Below are 19,705 nucleotides of genomic sequence, written 5' to 3'. Positions count from 1 at the left end.
CAAGACCCGTACAGTCTGGTGGGGGGATATACCCCCAGGGAGGAAGGAAGTCTGGGTGGAAGTGGACCTTCTAGCACAAACACTTGCTCACGTTTGTATGTGTAGGCCTTCTTGTAAGTGTTTTTCAGTAGTATTTATTGGGGTCTGGATCTGGATGGCAATTATTTTTGTCTTTGTTTTACCGATGAGGAAGCCGAGACGTAGAAATTAAGTAATTTGCCCAAGATGCCCAAGCTAGCGAGCAGTCAAGATTCAAATCCAGCTTGTCTGACTCCAGAGCTGCAGTTTCTTCAAACCACTGTAAGAGAACAGGCTAAATGGTCCCTTGATGGCCCCGCTTGATAAAAGTCTTTTATTCGCCTTCCTTGTCTTGAGGAAAGTTCCTAGACTTTTAAAAACCCAGCATACCTACCAGCTTCTCTGAGTGTTGAGACAGTATTCTTTTTTTCTTCTTTTTGACAGTGTTCAATTCTTGTTTTTCCAGCAACAACAGCAAACCTAGAATACCAGCCCGTTACTCCACAGTGGGAAATATAAATGTGGACCAGAACACTTGATGTGGCGTGTCCAGACACTGTCTCCAAGTTGGCATGTTTACGTGGGCACCTACCTAACTTGCAGCCGGAGGTTTGCTTGGGAGGCATAGAGCCAGCTCGAGGGGGCTGCTGGTGGTGCAAGAAGGCTTTCCTGGTCACCGTAGGTTGAGGTTTCCTTCCACTGATGGCTTTGCCAGTCGGAGCAGAACAGTAAAAATCGGTTCACCCTCCTTCCTGGGTTTTACACCTACAAGTTCTACTGTCTGAAGACTGATGGACTCAGCCTTCTCAGAGTCACCACAACTTCCAGTGCCCCTGACGTCTCCACCAGACTAATGTAATCTGGTTAATAAAGCAGTGAGTAGCAGGAAGGTGTGGGACAAAGGAAGCCAGAAAGCATTGGGAATTGTAATTTTAAAAACGATTCTAATGTCACTCACTCCGATGACATTACAGGAGGAAGGGGAGGGTGAACGATTTTACTTCCATGACCCGAGTGAGAAGTGACCAGGTCAAGAATAGTGCCACCGGTCCATGAGTAGCACGGGCCCAAAAGAACATAAAAGCATGAACTAGATGATGGCTGTTTGGATGATAAATGTTTCTGAATAAAGAGTCAGGCTAGGGTCTCGTATGTGGACCAGAGTCGTTACTAAAAATATTAACCTGGCTTCGGCCAGTTTCCGAAGATGCAGTGACAAAATTGCCCATAGCCCCTCGAGACTGGAGAGTTCTTTTTATGATGGGTCCCCCAAGAAATTACAGCTTTTCTCTAAAGTCCGAGACACTCAGGCTTCGCCAGCTTCAGCAGGGTGACAAGGCAAGTGATTTAAGACGGCGGGAGGGGGGCGGTGAACTGCCTCCCCTTCACTAAATCACATTTCCTCTTGCCCTCTGGAGTTGCATGTCACCTGGAAGCACAGTCTCAACCCGCCGTAATTCACTCACATTCTCTGACCCTTCCTGATTTTCTGTGCACATGTGGTGCTGTTTTTCTTCGGTGCCTTCAGAAACCAGCCCATTCATATGGTTGTGGAAATTGGAAATGCATCCGTTAAATAAAGGGCGGCATGGCTTTTGTGCCCTGACGGAGAACACGGATGGTGACGAGTTAGAGCCAAAGGGGAAAGCATTAAACTGGCCTCGGTTGTGGTGGATGAGGTGCAGCTGAGTGATTTCTCCATGTGCTCGTTGGTGACTCATACATTATTTCTCTTGGAGAGGCCGCTGGTAACTTGTCGGGGTTCTTCATACTTTTTCCCTGGGCCTGCCGTTCTCTTACTCTATTACTGGTTTGTTTATCATGTTAGGCAGATTCAAAGCCGACTTCTCTTCAAATCAGTAAGCGAGGCAGCTACGATTTTCTCCAAAGAAACCATCATGTTTGCTAGTTCTCAGCAAATACTAGGTTTGGTGTTTTGGGGGGGGTTTTTGTTGTTGTCGTCCCCCCCCCCCCAGTTTTGAAGGGCTTCCGTTCCTGGTTACCTGACTTCATGCATTCATTCTCTGTTGATATGATTACAGACGATTTCAACGGGCAGCTAGTGTCTTTGGAGGCAGAACTAATTAAGTTTTAGTCGAAGATTTTGAAAGATGGTAATCTCCCTTTAATCTTCGACTTTCAAGACTCCAAACACCAGTTCTGCAGCTTCTGTAGGCTGGAAAGAAAATATTCCCCCAAATAATAAGAAAAACAACGTATAAACATTTTCCAAACTATTCTATCCGCAAAGAATTCCATTTGTAAATGGAATACTCCCATCTTTGTCTTTGCCTTGGAGCTTGGGGGATAGCTGTTTGTATTTGTACATTTTCTGAATTTCTACAGTTTACACTTGTTTATGGTACATTGGGGAGTTCAGAGTAACCATTTGCAAATGTTTGAAGATATTCAAAAGAAAATATCCCCCCCCCTCCTCGATTTTCCAGGGAAATGACATATTCTAAGTAAAATAATCAATGGAAAAAATGTGTACCATGAGTAACCTTTTCGCCCTCACTTTTTCCATCCCCTTGGAGCAACAAGTCCATACGACTTCCCACCTTCGTGCCTTCCAGATTTCTTACATGTTTCTAAAACAGGAAGAAAATCTGGGACTCTTTTCCCTGGCCCCGAAGCCTCAGTGCTTCCTCAGCCTCGGCAGCAGGGGTGCCTCCCACTTTCTGTTTTCTCTGGGAGAGCTGCAGGAGGCAGCCCTAGCTGTGGCATCTTGGAGTTTAGTTATTAGTCTGGTTATGGAGCCACAGTCCCAGGAAGGACTATCTCAAGCTGAGGGGAGCGGTGTTGGCTTCATCAGGAATGCCGAAGGGGCTTCATCAAGAGGTGACAGGTAACTTTTTTTGGCAGCTTAGTTTCTCCAGCTGAGAAATTGGAGAGGGTAGACCGCCTGGGAAGTCAGGTCCATACATTTTATTTTTTTTTTTATATATATATATTTTTTAATTTTTTTTAATTTTTTATTTATTTATGATAGGCACACAGTGAGAGAGAGAGAGAGAGAGAGGCAGAGACACAGGCAGAGGGAGAAGCAGGCTCCATGCACCGGGAGCCTGACGTGGGATTTGATCCTGGGTCTCCAGGATCACGCCCTGGGCCAAAGGCAGGCGCTAAACCGCTGCGCCACCCAGGGATCCCCCATACATTCTAAATACTGCTACGGGTGCGTCCTACAAAAGCAAGGAAAAGAAGAAAACCTGAGAGTGAGGTGAGATGAGTCCAATCAGCGATGTGCTCAGATCCTAGGCCAGACTGGAGATTCTTAACCAACAGTACTTGGTTATGGGGTGTGCGGGAATTGGCCATATAATTCCTGATGTTCGAGTTTGGGCTGTGGGGGTGCGGGTAGCTGTCCAGTTCGGGTAGGGGTAATTCAAAGAGCCAGAGAGGAACCACCAGGTCCGCATCATGTACACGGGTGAGTGGGGGAGGACCTGCCCGAGCTTTCTGTGATCATTTCAGACTCGTACGGGAGACTTTTCTGGAATGCGCAGGGTCAAGATCTCGTTCAGTGCCGCTGGCTCTATTTTAACCCTTAAAATTGAGGGTGGACAGGGGTGGTTTCCATATGCAAGCATCTGGCTTTTGGATGTTATTTCAATCAGATTACGATGGACTAGGAAATGACGTACGTGACCGGGTATTTACTTCTTTCAGATGTAGCCATAACCCTCCATCTTTGTGGGGCTGGGACTCGGGTGAGGTGACACAGTGCTTAGTGTGCAAACTTTGCAGAACGGAGTCTCAGGGGCGTGCAGGTGCCATGCTCGTGCTAGCCGGGCTCCAGGCCTTCCGGCTCATGTGGCAGCTCCCTTAAGCTGGTCTCCTGCTCCCTGAACTAGTCCATGGATGGCCTTCAGCTGCTCCCCACTGGGATTTCAAAGCAAGTTTTATATACCTGTGCACAAGGCATTTTCTTGGGAGGAGAGGTCCATAGATTTTGGCTTCAGAAGTTTGCCTGACATCTCTGAAGGATTATCTTATCACTAAGCCATATCTGAGCTGGAATTTTTCTTGTCGCTCGGAGGAAGCCGATTTAATGGTAAAGCTTCCCTTAAAACAGAATTCTTTTCAGCAGTATTTTCTGTGGACCCGATGTCTGCAGAACCACCGTCCACAGCTCCGTAATGTAGCACTTGCCTCAGAAGATGGCCTTAGTGACCAAAGGCAAAAGGCTGTATGGACTCTTCATATCCCATGAGCGCAAGAAAAGGTAAGCAAGAAAAGAAACAAGCTAGATGCTTCCCAGGCCCCTAGCTTTGGAAGTTTCTACTCCAGTGGGAGACATTGTCCTTCAGTGGAAAAGCTTCCACCCTGCTTTTGAGGCCGAGGGAGCAGGATGGCCAGCGCCCGGGAAGTGGACGGCTCAGTAGACACTAAGGCATTGATGTCACTGTGTCTGGAAGTGTTACCCATTTTACTCCTCGCTCCCTAGCTCCCTAACTCTATAGCTCCCTAACTCCCTAATTCCCTAACTCCCTAACTCCCTAGCTCCCTAGCTCCCTAGCTCCCTAGCTCCCTAGCATGCTTCTTCACCTGGACAGAGGGGAAAGCATTCCATCACCTATTAACAAACCATTGCTCAGAAAGGCACTGGAAAGAAATTCCCCGTCTGATTTCCAATGAATCCTCCCCTTGCCAGCCTGAGCTGCTGCCTGGGCATCATGGTTCAATCACTTACACCTACGTTGGTGCAGACAAGCCTTGAGGAGGGGCAGAGGTGTTTGAGGACCAAAATACACCACAGCCCGGGACACTTACCTCATGTAGCGAGACACCTCCACCCCAGCACGCTGCCTTCTCCAGCTTCTCTTGTGCCAAAGAGGTTGTGCCAAAGGGCCACAAAGGTGGCCGTTGTGTTTTCCTTCCTTCACCCTGCCCTGCACAGAACGATTTTGTATTCTTCGCTGCAGGTTTCCAGGGTAGCCCTTCACATGTGAATGCGTGTTAAGGCGATGCATTCTGCACGTGTAAACTTTTGGTTTTTAAAGCCTCAAAAGCATAAAAGAAAGCCATTTTCAGAGAAACAACTCACTTAGCTTTGCAAAAGAGATGATGTGATGTGGGCCTCATTTAACAGGGTCCCATTCTCACGGCAAAGGGGTGGACGCCGTCTCAGACGCCAGCTCTGAATGTTAACTGGGTAGGCCTCTCCTCCAAATTTGTGGGTGTCCACAGCATGCTGCCTGACGGGGGGTGGAGTGGGGTTCCCGACTGAGACCGTGAGGCCGTCCGCAGAGAGGGGGAACCCATGCACAGGCACACACTCACGGACACCCACAGATTATTTCAAGGGTCATTTAAAAGATTCCAGTGACAATGACTTGGAGCAAAAGCAAACGACAATAACAACCAAAACTTGCAGTCAGCCTCTTGTGCTGTCGAGTGGCTCCTGAGTGCATGACACATTCTTAGGTTGGAAACCAGTCAGGTTGCTCCCCAGATCTTTGAACCCTTGGCTCTTGGTACTGAGCTACGGTGTCAGCAAAAGCATGTGCCAGCAGTTCAACCAAGCTGCCCCAATGCCCCCCACCCCCCACAACAGGGAGAGAGGGAACTGCCTTTCCCCATAGCTGCGGGGTCCAGACCGGGGCAAATGGGAGGTGCCTGGCGCTCCCCAGCCTCATTCCACCTGGCTCTTTGGCTGTGCTGCTGGATGTCTCATCATTTCTCCCTTTGAACCTCTGGTGTGTTGGGTCTCTTTGATAGCAAGCTGTGTTTTGTTCTGGGTAAAAAGGGAGGTAAGAATGTGATGGCATTTACAGAACAGGAGGGAGAGACACACTTTATGGACTCATTCGATATGAACCATTGACCTAACATCCCAAAAATGCAATTAAAAAGTATATCTCTCCCTCATTTGCATGGCTTATTTCCCCAGACATGTTTTTGGTATTGAAAATGAATGGTATTCCCATACAACATGTGTCTCAATTTGTAATGATATCCTCCTTGCAGCTGGCTGAGTTCTCGATGTGTTTCTAAAACGTTACTGTCTTAAATTTGAGCCAACCTACACTAACAAATTATCTAGAAGCAAAGTGGCTGAGCTGCATTTGGTGAGAGAAAGGGAAACCTTATATTTCATCCTTCAACTCTTGTTTTGGAGATTCAGACTGTAACATGATCTTCTTCTAAGGAAATCTACACACGCACACTTTAAAAATTGTGCAGATTGGGTGTTGTGGGAGCAAGAACGATCAGGTTTAAGTTTCTCTGCAAAGTTCTGCATCCCATCAGCAAGCCCTTTTGATATTTTAAACCCATATTTAGAGTAATTTCAAGATATTTGGAGCACATGTGGTTAAATGTAAAACTTTGTCATTATGATTTGTTAGATGCTTATACTTTAAATATTTATAAGCCATTTTTAAGTACTTTATCCAAAAGCTTTCTCCCACTGGAATACTATAATTGAGTGGTATCCGAGCATCATTATATAGAGAAGATACGGGGTGAAGTCACTGCAGCATGCATGCACATTCTTCCTGCTTCTCTGGTTTTAATTCAAATGCTATTTTTAGTAGATTCCACTAATTTAAAAAAATGTATAAAAAATCATAAACAGGGTTGGTTGTCTAATTAAAAAAAAAAAAATTACCCAGTTCTCCCAAAGGTAAAGTGTTCAACTTGAATTGTTTGTTGTGTCTCACCTCCTTGTCTTATCCTAGGAATAATTAGTAAAAACTTCCCTGTAGAGGGTTGGGTCTGAATCCGTGTCCACATGAGTTTGAAGTGCCATATTGCTCCTCTGAAGTGTCTTAGGGGCAATTTGTTGGTGGTTAGATCGAACTCTTTATTATTCACCTTTAGCCATCTTGGAAACGAAGACCCAGGATCCCATCTTTATCAGAGGTAGCCTGTTTGTGCACTTCATATGAAAAAGAGGAAAGGAAAAAAAAGAAAAAAAAAACCTTTTTCCACACTCAGAATCCATTTAAGCTTCAGAGGTTATAAATTTCAAACTGACCACAGGCCTCTGGGGCTCACACTCTTTTATGGCTGGCAAAACACAAGTCTCTGGTAAGAACGGGGAAAAGAAGGCTTAAAAAGCCTCATAAACTTGCCTGGACATCTAATAGCTCTCACCAAACAGCATTTTCATGAGTTAAGTGTAAATGAGTCAGAAACATATAGATTGAATTTCTTTTAAAATACACATGGGTTTAAAAATTAAGGCCAAAGTGCTTGGCAAAGTAAGTTTTGGTTTTAGCCAAACCCCAAATGTTTGAAAAAAAGTATTTCTACAATTTGCCAAACCAAAAAATACATTCAGGTCCCTCCATTCCTCTCATTTAATATGATGGCATCATAAACATGGGACTTAATGTCTATTTTCATATCCACCAAGGTTTGAGCAACATGAATCCCAAATCTTAATTGAAAAGCTATGAAAAATTTTGGAAAAACATAATGGTTCTGCAAATGAAGATGAGGGGCCACCAGTTCAGAGTTCTGATTTTGACAGCACTCCTCACTGTCTGATCATCTGATTGACTTGTTCTTTGTCTCAGCTGTGTGCATGCACGTGTGTGTGTGTGTGTGTGTGTGTGTGTGGCCTATACATAATAATAATAGCTTTTTGAAAAGAATCTGTATTGGGAGTTCTTAATTTATACTTAATTCATATTTTACAATCCGCAAACTTAATAAATTCCCCATCATATCCAAACAGAGGGAGGCAGTCCCCTTTTACTTATTGATGGTTCAGAGATGATCTTCATTTGTTTTTCCTAGAGAACAAGACACATCCATTTCTTTTAAAACACATCCATTTTTAACTAATGATATCTAACATTGACTTGGTGCAGGTGTTGTCAAGAGATACAAGGAAGGCAGGCAGGCAAGAAGGAAGGATACAAACAAACAAAATAATGGAAGAGGGAGTGGCAGGTGTCCTTGACTTGTTTTGAGGAGCTAATAACCTGCTGAGAGAGACAAGAAATAACCAAGGCAACTTCTCCAAGCAACACGCAGAACTACAAACCACTGTGGTATTGCAGACAGTATGCTTTGAGCGAGGGCAGGGGCCGGCGCGGGTCACTCCCTGGGGTCACCGAGTTTCTAGCTCAGGGCTGGCAGACTGGGCCTGCAGATATTTGCTGAATATATGAATGAGAAGAGTCCCAGGAGAGCAATAGCTAACGGAGTTACCCCGATGGGGTTCCATGAGACTTGAAGTCTGGGGAGGGGCGTGGCCTGGCCTTCAGGAGTGTAAGAGGAAGGAATGCAATAGGATGTCAAAGGCCCCAGAGGCAGAAGAGGGTGAGCCCCATTGGGGATGAGCTCCCCTTTGCCCTGCCTGGAGCAATGCCCTCCTGCCAAGGGAGAGGAGCCCTGGAGGGCAGGTGAATGGGGGAGCCGGAGGGTGCCCGATTTGTACTCTACGCGTTAGGCGACGTCACCATGACCTCGAGCAGAGGAGTGACAGCATGAAATCTGTGTTCAAAGAAAATTACTTTAGCAGCTGTTCGCAGACTGAAAGGAAGCAAGAGAAAGACTGGCATCCCTAAAGCTGATGGCTGCATTCTGATGACAGGCTAATTACCAGTGGTGGCTTCTAAACATTGTGGGATGTTATCGCTACCATGTGAGGGGCGTAGGCCGCCGCACGTATACACCAAGTGTGCACAGCATCGTAGTCGTGCAACGGGAGGAAGAACTCTGTGGCCAGTGTAGGCCTCGAGGCTTCCCAGCCCATGGTGGAAGGAAACCTCACGACCGATAGACCGGGTCAAAGTCCAGTCGAGGGTGCTGGCTGGACCCCAGATTGCTGCAGAAACAGGGCCTCGGCCCTCCTGATGGGCCAGCCGGCCAGGTGTGGTGCAGGCTGTTGGGCCCTCAGGCAGGCAGTGCTCTCCCGGCAGAGGACCTCCGTGCCGATGAGCACAGAACTTGTACAGTGGCCACAGTGACACCCAAATGCTCTGGTCCTGGACTAAAGAGCAGCCATGACGCTTAGGGGGCTGACTCTACCTCAGACACCTTCTGAGATTTCCATAGCAGCCGAATCCCATCCTCCCAGGGCCTGCAGGTGCTGTCAAGGGAGTGGGATGACCTTTGGAGATGTGCTCTTATCTTTTTCTACTTCCCACACCGTAGATCTTCTGAAGCTCCCACATGCAGTGACAGTGGGCTCCCAGTGGTGAAGGAAGGCAGTGGAATGGTTTCCTGGAAAAGAACATGTGCTCTGGAGTTGGGCCTGCCTGGGTCCAGATCCCAGCAGAGCCGTTCAGTAGGTGAGGAAGGACGTGCCTTGTCTCCTCTAGGTCACCAGTAGCAAGAACATTGCTGTGAGGGACAGGTAAGAAAACGTGGACAGTGGAACACGTCCCAGGTGCCCTACCGCTGGCAGCCACTGTCCCTACTAGAAAGGCTGCAAGGCCTGGGAGAAGACGACACGGGGCTGGAGTGAGACCTGCTCCAATTGGAAAACTGGCTGTATCGCTTACTGGCTGTGAGGGTTTGGATAAGCTTTATAATCTCTTTGTACCGACATTCTGGTTAAATAATTGTGTCAGCTAATAATTATTGAGCACACTCTATAGGAGGGCAGTGTTCAAATGTTACATGCCCACAGCAACTCTGGGTTACCATTACTGCATCCATTTTACAGATGAAGTAACTGAGGCACAGAGAGGCCAAGTCTCCCACTCGGTGTCATCGGTCAGTGAGCGACAATGCGGGGATTTGACTGGCAGCCTGGCTCCAGAGTCCCCAGGCAAAATCACTGAGCAGGTCTCGTATGCCAGGAAAATGAAGGTAAAAGCCCCGACCGCAGAGAGTCATCAGGCTCCAGGATAGATAACCTAGGTTAAAATGCCCAGGAAGTACCTGGCGTACAGTAGGTGCTTGTCATGGGGGCCCCTGCAGCCCAGAACTCGCTTCCCTTGGATGTGTAATGGAAGGTGTAATGAAACACTTCCATGCTGCCAACCTTGGAGGTTGTTAGGGAAACCATTCCAGAAACTCTAAGATGTCTGGTTCTACTTTTACAAGTAGAGACTGGGACAAACAGAGCAAAGGCTCAAGGTCAGAGTGGCATAGCCAGGATTAGAACCTGAGTCCTCATCTGCCTTTCCTCTCAGTGGGACACCAGATATGACCAAAGCTGCTTGAGTTACATACCCCTTGCCAAGAACCAGAGGCATATTTTTGCCACCCATGGTATTGCTTCCTCCCGTTGGGCAGCTGATCGCAGAGAGGAAGTAAGTCGAACCTCAACATCTGGGGTCGGGAGGGTGAAGGGTTGCAGAGAAGCAATTATTAACCACATTCTCCATCTCCTTGGCTCTGGGGTGGGGGGGCCGGGGTGGACAGTGGGGTGCTGGGGAGTCAGTGTGCTTGCTCTTAGATTGTGTGGTGAAGTTAGTTTCCTTGAACATGAAGTGTGTCTCTCTTCTCTCTCTCTCTCTGGATATATATCTATATATCTATCTATATATCTATATCTATATATCATCTATATCTGTATCTCTGTATATCTCCATCTCCCTCCTCTACTAATGGACTGGCTGTAAAGAAGAGATAAAATGCCAGAGAAACCACCTTTCCAGATCCCACCTAAAATCCTAAAATGTACTGTTGCCCATAAACCATAGCTACTTGCCACATAAAGCTGCTTTTTGCTCTTGGATCTTTTTCTTCTTTTTAATCTAGAATGCCTACGTTCAGATAGTATAGATATAGAGAGGTAACAAACTCAGTCTTAACACAATAAACATCTATTTGTTTTTTGTTCAAGGCGGAATTTTTAGAAGACACGTGAACCAGCATTAGCTAGTTTGTGTATTAGACAAAACTTGAATGAAAATGTAATTATAATCCCTTATCAAGTAACTCCTCAGAGTTCTTGTTTCTAAAGCAAAGGACCTAGACCAGGTATGCCTCTGGGGCCCTTTAAGGCTCTGACACTGCGACCTCTGCTTGTTGGGAAGGAAGGGGGGCAATGAAACCAGGACTGGGGGAACCACTCCCTGGATGGGAATGTGGGATTTGGGGTCAAAGGAGCTGGACTCAAGCCACTCTGCCTCTAGCTAGTGACCTTGGCCAAGTAAGCTTCTTAACCTTCCTAGGAAAGTTTCCTCATCTGTAAAATGGGGACATTAATAAATACCTACATAGCATTGTTGTTTCAATGAAAAAAGTGTATAAGTGAAATAAGTATATAAAATATGCTTGTTTTCAAGTGGAATAAATATGCAAAAGTGCCTCGTGCAATATTTCATATAAAGTAGGTGCTCACTAAAAATTCGACTCCTTTCTTTGGGGGCAAAAAAAATGCAGCTTTCCCAAACCATAATGGCATTGTGTTCAGTCTGAAAAGGCAGGGGCACAGAGCTCTCACCTCATCTTCAAAATTTCCTGCAGAACATTAGCTCTATTAGTAAGTCTCCTTTATTTTATTTTTCTCTTTTTTGGATGGATGTAGCCACCAGCTCCAGCGGGTTAGTGAACATGTGCTCATGAATCCCTGCATGCTTTTAGGAAAGGGCCAGACAGGGTCATTTGTTTTGCTCAAACTCCCAGGTTCCAGAAAGATTTGAGGTATTTAAAGAAGATGTTGAGAAGGACTTGTATGAGTGCACACAATGGGGTTCCGTGGTTGAGGGCTCTTTGTCTCCTAGTACCTCTTAGAGGTCAGCGAGAAACGGCGGTGACCGCTTATGAGAATAAACAGGCCTCTGTACCCATTTAATTCATAGAAGCAGCCAGGCAAAGAAAACCAAACTTTTAATTTGTAAAACAAAGAATTAAGGATGGAGTTATCCTAGTGGGTGGTCTTATATGGTTGTGATTTTTATAGATTAAAGAGTAAAATAGGAGATATTGCTAAAAGAAACAATTATAAAAAAAGAAAAGGAAGGCCTTAGGTTTGGCCTAATTTTTTTTTTTTTTTTTCTGTTAAACATACACGGGCCTTGGCTTATCGGCGCTGTGGGGAGGTAGCACGGTGGTGATGAGGTTGTGGTTCAGACCAGAGCTCAGCGAGCTGTCACCCTTGGCTCCCACCCCCCTCTCCCCACCACTGGTTATTTCCCATAACAGTCACGCTAGGAAGGAGAAGGGATGTTTTTCACCAACTAATGAGCTGTCAGAAGAGAGGTGCCATCTACTTCATAAACGAAAACCGTTTCCAATCGTGGCAAAAGCCATTTCCAAACTTTCACGAAGCAATGATTGATGGGGGAGAGAAGGAACCGGTTTTTGGCAAAACCTCACCAAGCTGTAGCCTCTTCTGGGAAGGGCCTGCCGTGGAGACCACTATCTGGCATCACGCTTGGGTTTATCAGCTCACGCAGGTGACTCTGCTCATTGACCGCAGGGCTCTACTCTTGTGAGTGTCCCAGAATAGCTGCGGCTACCTGAGAGCAGTTCAGTCCTCAGGGACTCATTATTGTCCCAGATAAACAGCGTGGCCGAAGCCAGCACGTAATGGCTGTATTTAACTGTGCTAAGTGATGGGCTGACGTGCCCGAGTGAGCCGCATCACTGCGGGGCTGGGGTAAATGGACAAGGGCCAGCCGGCTCAGCAGTGGGCATTTCTTGCACATTGTAGAGTTGATGCCACAGGATTTTAGGCTCCGGGAATAAATATGACAGACGTGGGGAGCTTGCCTTCTAAACAGGTAAGACAGGACAGGTGTACAGGATTTTGATGATGCTAATTACAAAGGTATCTAAGGAAGGAAAGAAGAATAAGTCTTGAAAATGGGTAAGTCGAGGCAGGCTTCCTGGCAGATGTGGACTCTTGTACCAGCGTACAAATGTTGGGATGTAGAATAGGACAAACATTTTTCTCTGGACACATAATTACTTTTGGGAGTGGTTGTGTAGAAATTATAAAATCTCCTTTTAAATGCAGCCAGCATAAGTCTTAGGCTGGACAGGCCAAAGGAGAAAAGGTGAGAATGGTTATATTTTGACAGTAGCAATATTGAAGACATTTATTAGTATCCAGGCACATTGTTTTTTTCCTCTGTAGTTCTCTGAAAATTCTTGTGTGGGGGCAGGGGATGAGTGACTCAATCACATTCTTAGCAATGCTTTCCTGATGTCAAAAAGGAAAAGGGGGCCACCTGGGGGGCTCAGTTAAGCATCCAACTCTTGATCTCAGCTCAGGCCATGATCTCAGGGTTGTGAGTTCAAGGCTTACACTGGGCCCCACACTGGGTGTGGAACCTACTAAGAAGAAAGAAAAAAAAAGAAAAAGGAAGAAAGAAAGAAAAATATGCCAGGCAGGCGGAGGCTCAGTCACTTGGTTATGCATTGCTAAGGAAGATACTTCATTCTTCTGACCTGAAGGGACTGGGGGGCGGGGGTGGTTGGAATCCAGAAGGCACCTGGCCATACAAGCCTGCTGGAGACCACACATCATGCAGCCGGCCTTCAAACCCGGTACATGCATGGTATGCGGGATGGGTTGTGTGCGTGTGATATTCCTTGCAACAGGACCCTGGGTACTAATACAAAATACAACCATTTACAAAATACAACCCTGGGTTGTCCTGCCTTCAGATGAACCCCTGACTCACAGGAAAACCCATATGTGAGGCACAAGTACAGCCACTTCCTTAGACTTCCCTGCAGTAAGGGACACTCCAAAATCCTCTGCCAGAGAGCTGTGTGTGTGTGTGTGTGTGTGTGTGTGTGTGTGTGTGATTAATAGAAGTCTCTGAAACTTTGGGCTTGGGGGTTCAGAAATTACTAGTTCTCCTTACGCGCTGTTAACAGATTAATAGTCAACTGCTCAAGTTTATAATCCCCTATAATTGACACTGGCTTTGATCCGAAGATCCTACAGTCACAGAACTTGATAGATAGAGGATATAATAAAAAAATCTCACAGAGGCGCCCATTGCACAGAAGAGGAATCAAGGCTTGGGGAGGCCAAGGAAGGGGACGCCCTGGACGGGGATGGGTGTCTGTGTCTCACTTATCATAGTAATTTCCCCTTTGCTCAAATCAAGAAATTTAAACTGGATTTTCCATAAGATCCCTCTGCTTGGCAAGGGCAAAGGTAGGAACTAGCCCAGGCTCTGGAGCTTCCTCATGATCACTTTCTAAAACTGCAAGCTCGCTTCCTCCCCGCTCTTGAGTTTCATAGTTTGCATACCAGTCACTTCTGGGAGGTGAAGCCCAAAGCTTGGTTGTCCATTTCCATTTGATTCTCGGGTCCCCAAGAAGGAGGCTGCCCTGCACCAACCAGAGGAGCCACAGGAACAGATGAGGATGACCTCGGTACCACCCCCTCCTCAAATGTCACCAGCAGAGAGAGACTTGCACTGCCACCATCTGGCCTTTGTGGGTGTCCCAGACGTGGCAAGTACGTGGTGGAGGGAAGGAAAGAGCACAAATTGTCTACTTTGCCGTTCTCTTAAAATAAGCTCGGTGTGAGGAGCTTTCAGAGCAGCAGGAATGGGGTTGCAAAAAATAGAGTGTGGTGCAGCTGCACCCTTTAGAACTTGGGGGGAAAACACATATTATTTACCAGACAATAATAGATACCAGAGAATAATAATGATTATTATAGTGTTTGGGATGGCAAACGCTGTAGTTAAGGTTGCAGAATGGCTCTCATTATAATCCCGTTTTCCCAGTCCCTTATGAAAGCCTTGAAATTTTCTCCAAGTAGGCTGATGCTGCCCATGTTTGGCCTTTGTCCAAAGGTGATTTGAATATAAAGAAACTCATTGGAGAAAGATTCCTCTTTTTGAGGTCATGATCACATTAAAGAAAAAAAAAAAGCCACATCCTTCAAAAAAGCAATCACGACATTCTCAAGTAAGTCCTTCAAAATGGTGGTGTTTCCCAGTCCCTGGAAGAAAGCATTAAAACACTTTTTTAAAAAAATTCCCTTTTCCTTTTTAAAGAAAGGATTTGGAGGCCCCCCCCCCCCCCCGCCCCGACTACAAGATTTGGTCACTCTTGGGCCCAAGCCCAGAGGTGGGGACGGTTTTCCTCCCTGCACAGCAAGTTCCAGGCTATGCTCCCTAAATGGAAAAGAAACTGCCCCAGAAGAAGCTGCACTTGTGTCTTTGGATCCAGTCGTGATTTCTGAGGCTCCTTTCCAAATCTTTATGACCTCTCATTTGATGGCAGCTCTTGGCATTCTTATTTCTGTGTCCCTTCTTGCCATTGTCTCACTCTCAAAAAAAAAAAAAAAAAAAGCAAAGAAGAGAAGGAAGGAAAGAAACGAGACAGAGAGAGACAAGAAAGAAATAAAAATGAGCTCCTTTTTCAGAGATAAATATCCACATTTCCAAATCTGACCATGCCAAATGAAAAGGTTTCCATGGCCTTGTAATTCCACCCCCATTGCATACTTGTGGTGTTTTGCATTTTCACTTTGGTTATTTAATATACATATTAAATACACACGGATCTGGTGATTTAATGTGATTTGGGGAACTCAGGCATTTCCTGTCATGCACATTCAGATTTTCAAACCTTGTTTTTGGCCGATCATTATTATCGTTACCATTAACACCAGGACTTGGATAGCAGGGTCTAAAGCGCAAGCTTGTACTTAGTCCTCCCAGTGGGCACTTTGACCTCCTCATACTTTGCTAACTTCATGCTACAGACACCCTGAGCAAGGCTGCGGGTCTCTTTGTGGCCTCTCTTTCTTCGTCTATAAAATGCAGCAATTATACTATCTCTGGGGTCCCTTCAAGTTTTAAATTCTATCACCTCTCAGAAATTACGTGTTCATTGTTCTAGGAATAATCTCAACCGTTGTAAAGATGTTTACGAGTCCTCTGTCACCACCTCATGTTAGTCAGATTTTACCCATTGGCATTTCTGGCGTCCTCACGTATCTGCAGGAAAAAAAAATTATTTTTATTTTTATTATTTTTTTAAAAGGTACAGTTTTGAGGGGAGGGGACGGGGGCTGCTTGACCCTCATCCCCTCGGCAAATGCGTGTCGAGCTGAACCAGGGCCTGGGTGTGGAGATGCGGGCAGGACAGACGCGGCCCCAAACCTCAGAGACGTCACAGTTGGCCGGCCCTCGTCTCGGGGCTGTTTACTAGGAGTCCCTGAGTGTCCCCAGCAGGTTCTGTTTCAAACCTTTCACTTGGTAGCAAGTGAAATAAGCCGGTAGGGATGGAGAGGCCGAGCCTGAGGAACATCTGTGGTAAAAGCCGGGGTGGGCCTTCTCCAGAAACCGGCCTTCCTCGGTGAACCGCCCCGCTCGGGCCCTCTGCCCTGGGATCCCAGGCCTGGGGGCTTGTGGGTTCCGGCCTGGCCGTGCAGGGCCCCGCGGAGAGCGGCCTTCCTCCGGGCTCCTGGGCCTCTGCAGGAGGCCTCCGAGGAGACAGCGCTTCCTGCGCTGCAAAGCCCATCCCTGGGCTTCGCCCCTTCACAGCAGCAGCCCCCAGAGCCCCTACAGTGGAGCACAGGGGTGAGGTCTGGAGGCCCAGGGCCCCCCACCGCGGTGGCCCGGGCCTGGCTTTGGGGGTGACCTTGGGCGGGAAGGCGAGGGCAAAGGTCGCCGGGCGGCAGGGGCTGCTGCTGTGGTGTCCGGGTGAGGTCAGGGCGCCCCCAGGAGCCGCCACCCCAGGCTGGCAGGGCCCACCCTGGGCAGAACCGGGGTTGAAGGCCCGTCCCAATCTGCGGCGCTGCTCTGGCTCCGGGGACTGGTGGCCGCTCGGGCCTGAGTGGGCCGCTGGGTCCCGCCTGGGTTCTCCCCGCTCGGGGTCGGGGTGTGGTGTGGCCCAGGGGATTCTGACGGGCCCCCCTTCTTCTCCCTCTTCTCTCCCCCCAGGAACGCGCACTCACAGGGTACCTCGCGTGGAGAGAGGGCGAGAGCAAACCGCGTCCCGCCACCCAGTGACACCAGCTGTCAGCTCCCCACCCCTCGGGCTAGAACTCAGACAAATAAAGGCGCTTCCTGTCGTTGAGCAGCTGAGGAAGCGGCCTCCCTCGGCGGCCTCCAGCCCAGAGCGGCCCGGCCCGGCTCGGACCCACCCCGCGGCCCGGCCTCCTTGCGGCCACCGGCTCCGCTTCTCCCCAGAGGAACTTAGGGATTTCGCCCCTGGTTTTGGGAAATCAAAACACCGACAAGCCACAAGGACCAACGTAGGTAAATGTCCCCGCTCCGTCTTCGAGGCTCAGAGGGTGAGGCTGGAAGACGATACGAATTTGAAAACACAAATCTTTTTTTAGTCATTAAAAAAAAAAAAAAAACTGCTGTGGTTTTGCTGCTACACTAAGAATCGTGATTTGCATTGTATGGTTTTGGACCTATACTGTTCACGTTTTGAAGGCGGAGAGGGATCGCGCTGGAGCCCCAACCCCTCCAGATTCATCTCTGTCCCGCCCAGGATGCACTTTTAAATGAAGAGTTAGAATATTTTATTGGCTAATATACTTTTTCTTGTTATTTTTACAAAGGCCACCTTTATCCTTTTTAATGCCATATTTTCAGTGTTACACTTTTATGGCTTTTAATTTTTCGATTTGACAGATGTAAGAAGCAGCATGAATAGTTTATACTGTGGTTTTTCAGAGACTGAATGCCAAGAGAACTCGGTAAATGTTTATTCTTCTCAGCTTTCTCTTTAAATTCTCCTAAATAGCGCCCCATTTGGGAACACAGCAAGAGTGTTGAACTGAAGACCAAAATGCCCTCAAGGTGTAAAATAATCCGAGGGGGAATATTTGCTGGGCGTCACGAAAGACTTGGATGAAATTTCAACCCTGATGGTTTTCGGTGATCCAGGAAGTCAGTGAAGCAATCTCTCTATACGCAGAGTCCTTTCATGATAATTAGAATGGTATGGACGAACCAGTGAAAACAAGAGGGAAAGTGAGAAAGATCACCCATGATTCTGTTTCACTGTTTGCTTTCTCCTGTCATGGTTAAGAGAAATGTGCAATTCAATCCTCAATCAGTGGGTGGAGGATAACAGGGTAGATTTTCTTGTGTGCACTTGTACAGTTGTAGCTGCGAGTCCAGAAGTCCTCTAGAGCATGTGTACTGACACTGAGTTGGTGAGACAGTCGTGGAGTATCCCATTCTGATGAGTACAGAGAAAAAAAAAAAAAAAAAAAGAGAAAAAATAAGGGAAAAAAAATCAAAAAAAAGAAGAAAACTAAAAAAAAAAAAAATCAAATCACCTTGTGATTCAGTGTATCTGTTTACTAACTCAGATAAAGAAGCAATTGCTCCCTGTTGAGGGGTCCAGGTGCCCCCCCCACCCCGCCCACACAGGCCGCCGAGCCGGCGGGGAGGCAGGAGGGGTGGCAGGCGGTGGGCGGGCGAGGCCGGGACCGTGTCGCGCCGGCCTTGACGCACCCCGGGGCGCGTGGATGCTGTGTACATACTGTATTTCTATATTCTCCTTTGTACAGAGTCACTTAACAAGTCAAGCTACTGTTTTACAGGTGCTCCTTATTTATTAGAGCTGTGAGAGCTTGGGGGACACACCTGGCGAGCGAGCTCGCTTTTTAAAAATGAAATTGGGGGGCAGGGGAAGGGAGGTGGGAGGGAGAGGGAAGCTCGAAAGCCCAGGGAGAGATTTATAAAAGAGAACAAAAGGAAAAACTTCCAGCAACAAATTAAACCAACCAACCAACCCCAACACCAAGCCCACCCCCACCCCCCATCCCTGCCCCGCAGGAAGCACAGCCCCTCCTCTGGGTGCTCACTCCCCTGCGGGGCTCCCGACATTCTCCTCTCTCCCTGACTGGTGTCAGCTTCATCAAACAAAAATAAATCTCTAAGAAAAAAAAAATGCACTTACATGTGCTTATTTTGCTTTTCTCATTATTATGACTATTGTTGTTTTCCTTGTTACAGAGGGTGCTCATTTCTTTCCTCCAGGGAAACAATTTAAAAAAAAATAAAGGTAGGAAGTTTTAAAAGATGCTGAGATATAGGGGTGACGCTGGCTTTCCCCACCTGCTGCGTGTCATGCTCGTGTACAAAGAGCCCACTGGCCTGTTCGAGGGTCTGCTTCCAGTGCAGACCCTTTGCTGACAACTGGAAGGTACATATGCAGTGAGGTCCTGGACCTGCCGACTGTGTGGCCCTCCCACCCGTCCTCCCGGTCCTGATCAGGGTTTGGGGTGGGGGGTGGGGTTTGACTCCAAGGAACACCATCCAGTGGTTACAAACCTCCCCTCTGGGGTTCATTCCCACCAGGACACCATCTCAACCCCCCCCACCCTGGGTTGTTTTGACTTTTTATGAATGGATGGGTCCGTCTGGCTTCTGCTGGGTAAGTGAATCAAACATCAGAACACTTCTAAGGGGGATATAACACATTAGTACCTAGTTCTGGCCCAGCTCAACCCGTCTCATCCTCTGAAGCCTAGAAGGGTGAATTGACGTGCCGAGTCCCACACGGAGTGTGGTTGAACTTATCAAAAGATGTAGGCACTCTCTGCAGTTTCTTCTGAGAGACCTTCCTGGGAGTGGATTCTAGAAACAGTTTCTTTCTTTCGTGGAAACGGGGAGTCTCGCAGGCCCCTGGTGTGGGGTTGTGTGGATGACGACAGCTCGGTCAGAGCTCGGCCAGAGCTCCTTAGGCCCGGCTGAGGACGGGCCGGGGGACCAGGACACCCCGCTGTGGTTGTCTGGTGCAGAGTCCCAGATAGCCTTACTCATCCGGACGTGGCCCTAGACACAGTCGCCCAGGATGCTGATTTTGCTTTTGTCGTAAT

General features: G+C 47.4%; 1 protein-coding gene across 7 annotated transcripts in view; it reads left to right on the top strand.

The window, feature by feature from the left end:
- SOBP (sine oculis binding protein homolog) overlaps window positions 1–18,778 on the top strand; it is a 163,062-nt gene extending 144,284 nt beyond the window's left edge. For 3 of the 7 annotated variants that reach the window (XM_077902884.1, XM_077902881.1, XM_077902888.1), the window contains one exon: window positions 16,803–18,778. In XM_077902884.1, coding sequence (XP_077759010.1) covers window positions 16,803–16,938 — 136 coding nt within the window. In that variant the 3' untranslated portion in view covers window positions 16,939–18,778. Of the gene's footprint in view, window positions 1–462; window positions 1,171–16,802 lie in introns of those variants that run through there. The other 4 variants (XM_077902882.1, XM_077902885.1, XM_077902883.1 and 1 more) reach the window with 2 other exon arrangements.
- Window positions 18,779–19,705: the final 927 nt, after the last annotated feature.

This window comes from Canis aureus, chromosome 7 (assembly GCF_053574225.1).
Source record: "Canis aureus isolate CA01 chromosome 7, VMU_Caureus_v.1.0, whole genome shotgun sequence".
Classification (NCBI taxonomy): domain Eukaryota; kingdom Metazoa; phylum Chordata; class Mammalia; order Carnivora; family Canidae; genus Canis; species Canis aureus.
This window is presented reverse-complemented; position numbering and strand designations above follow the sequence as displayed.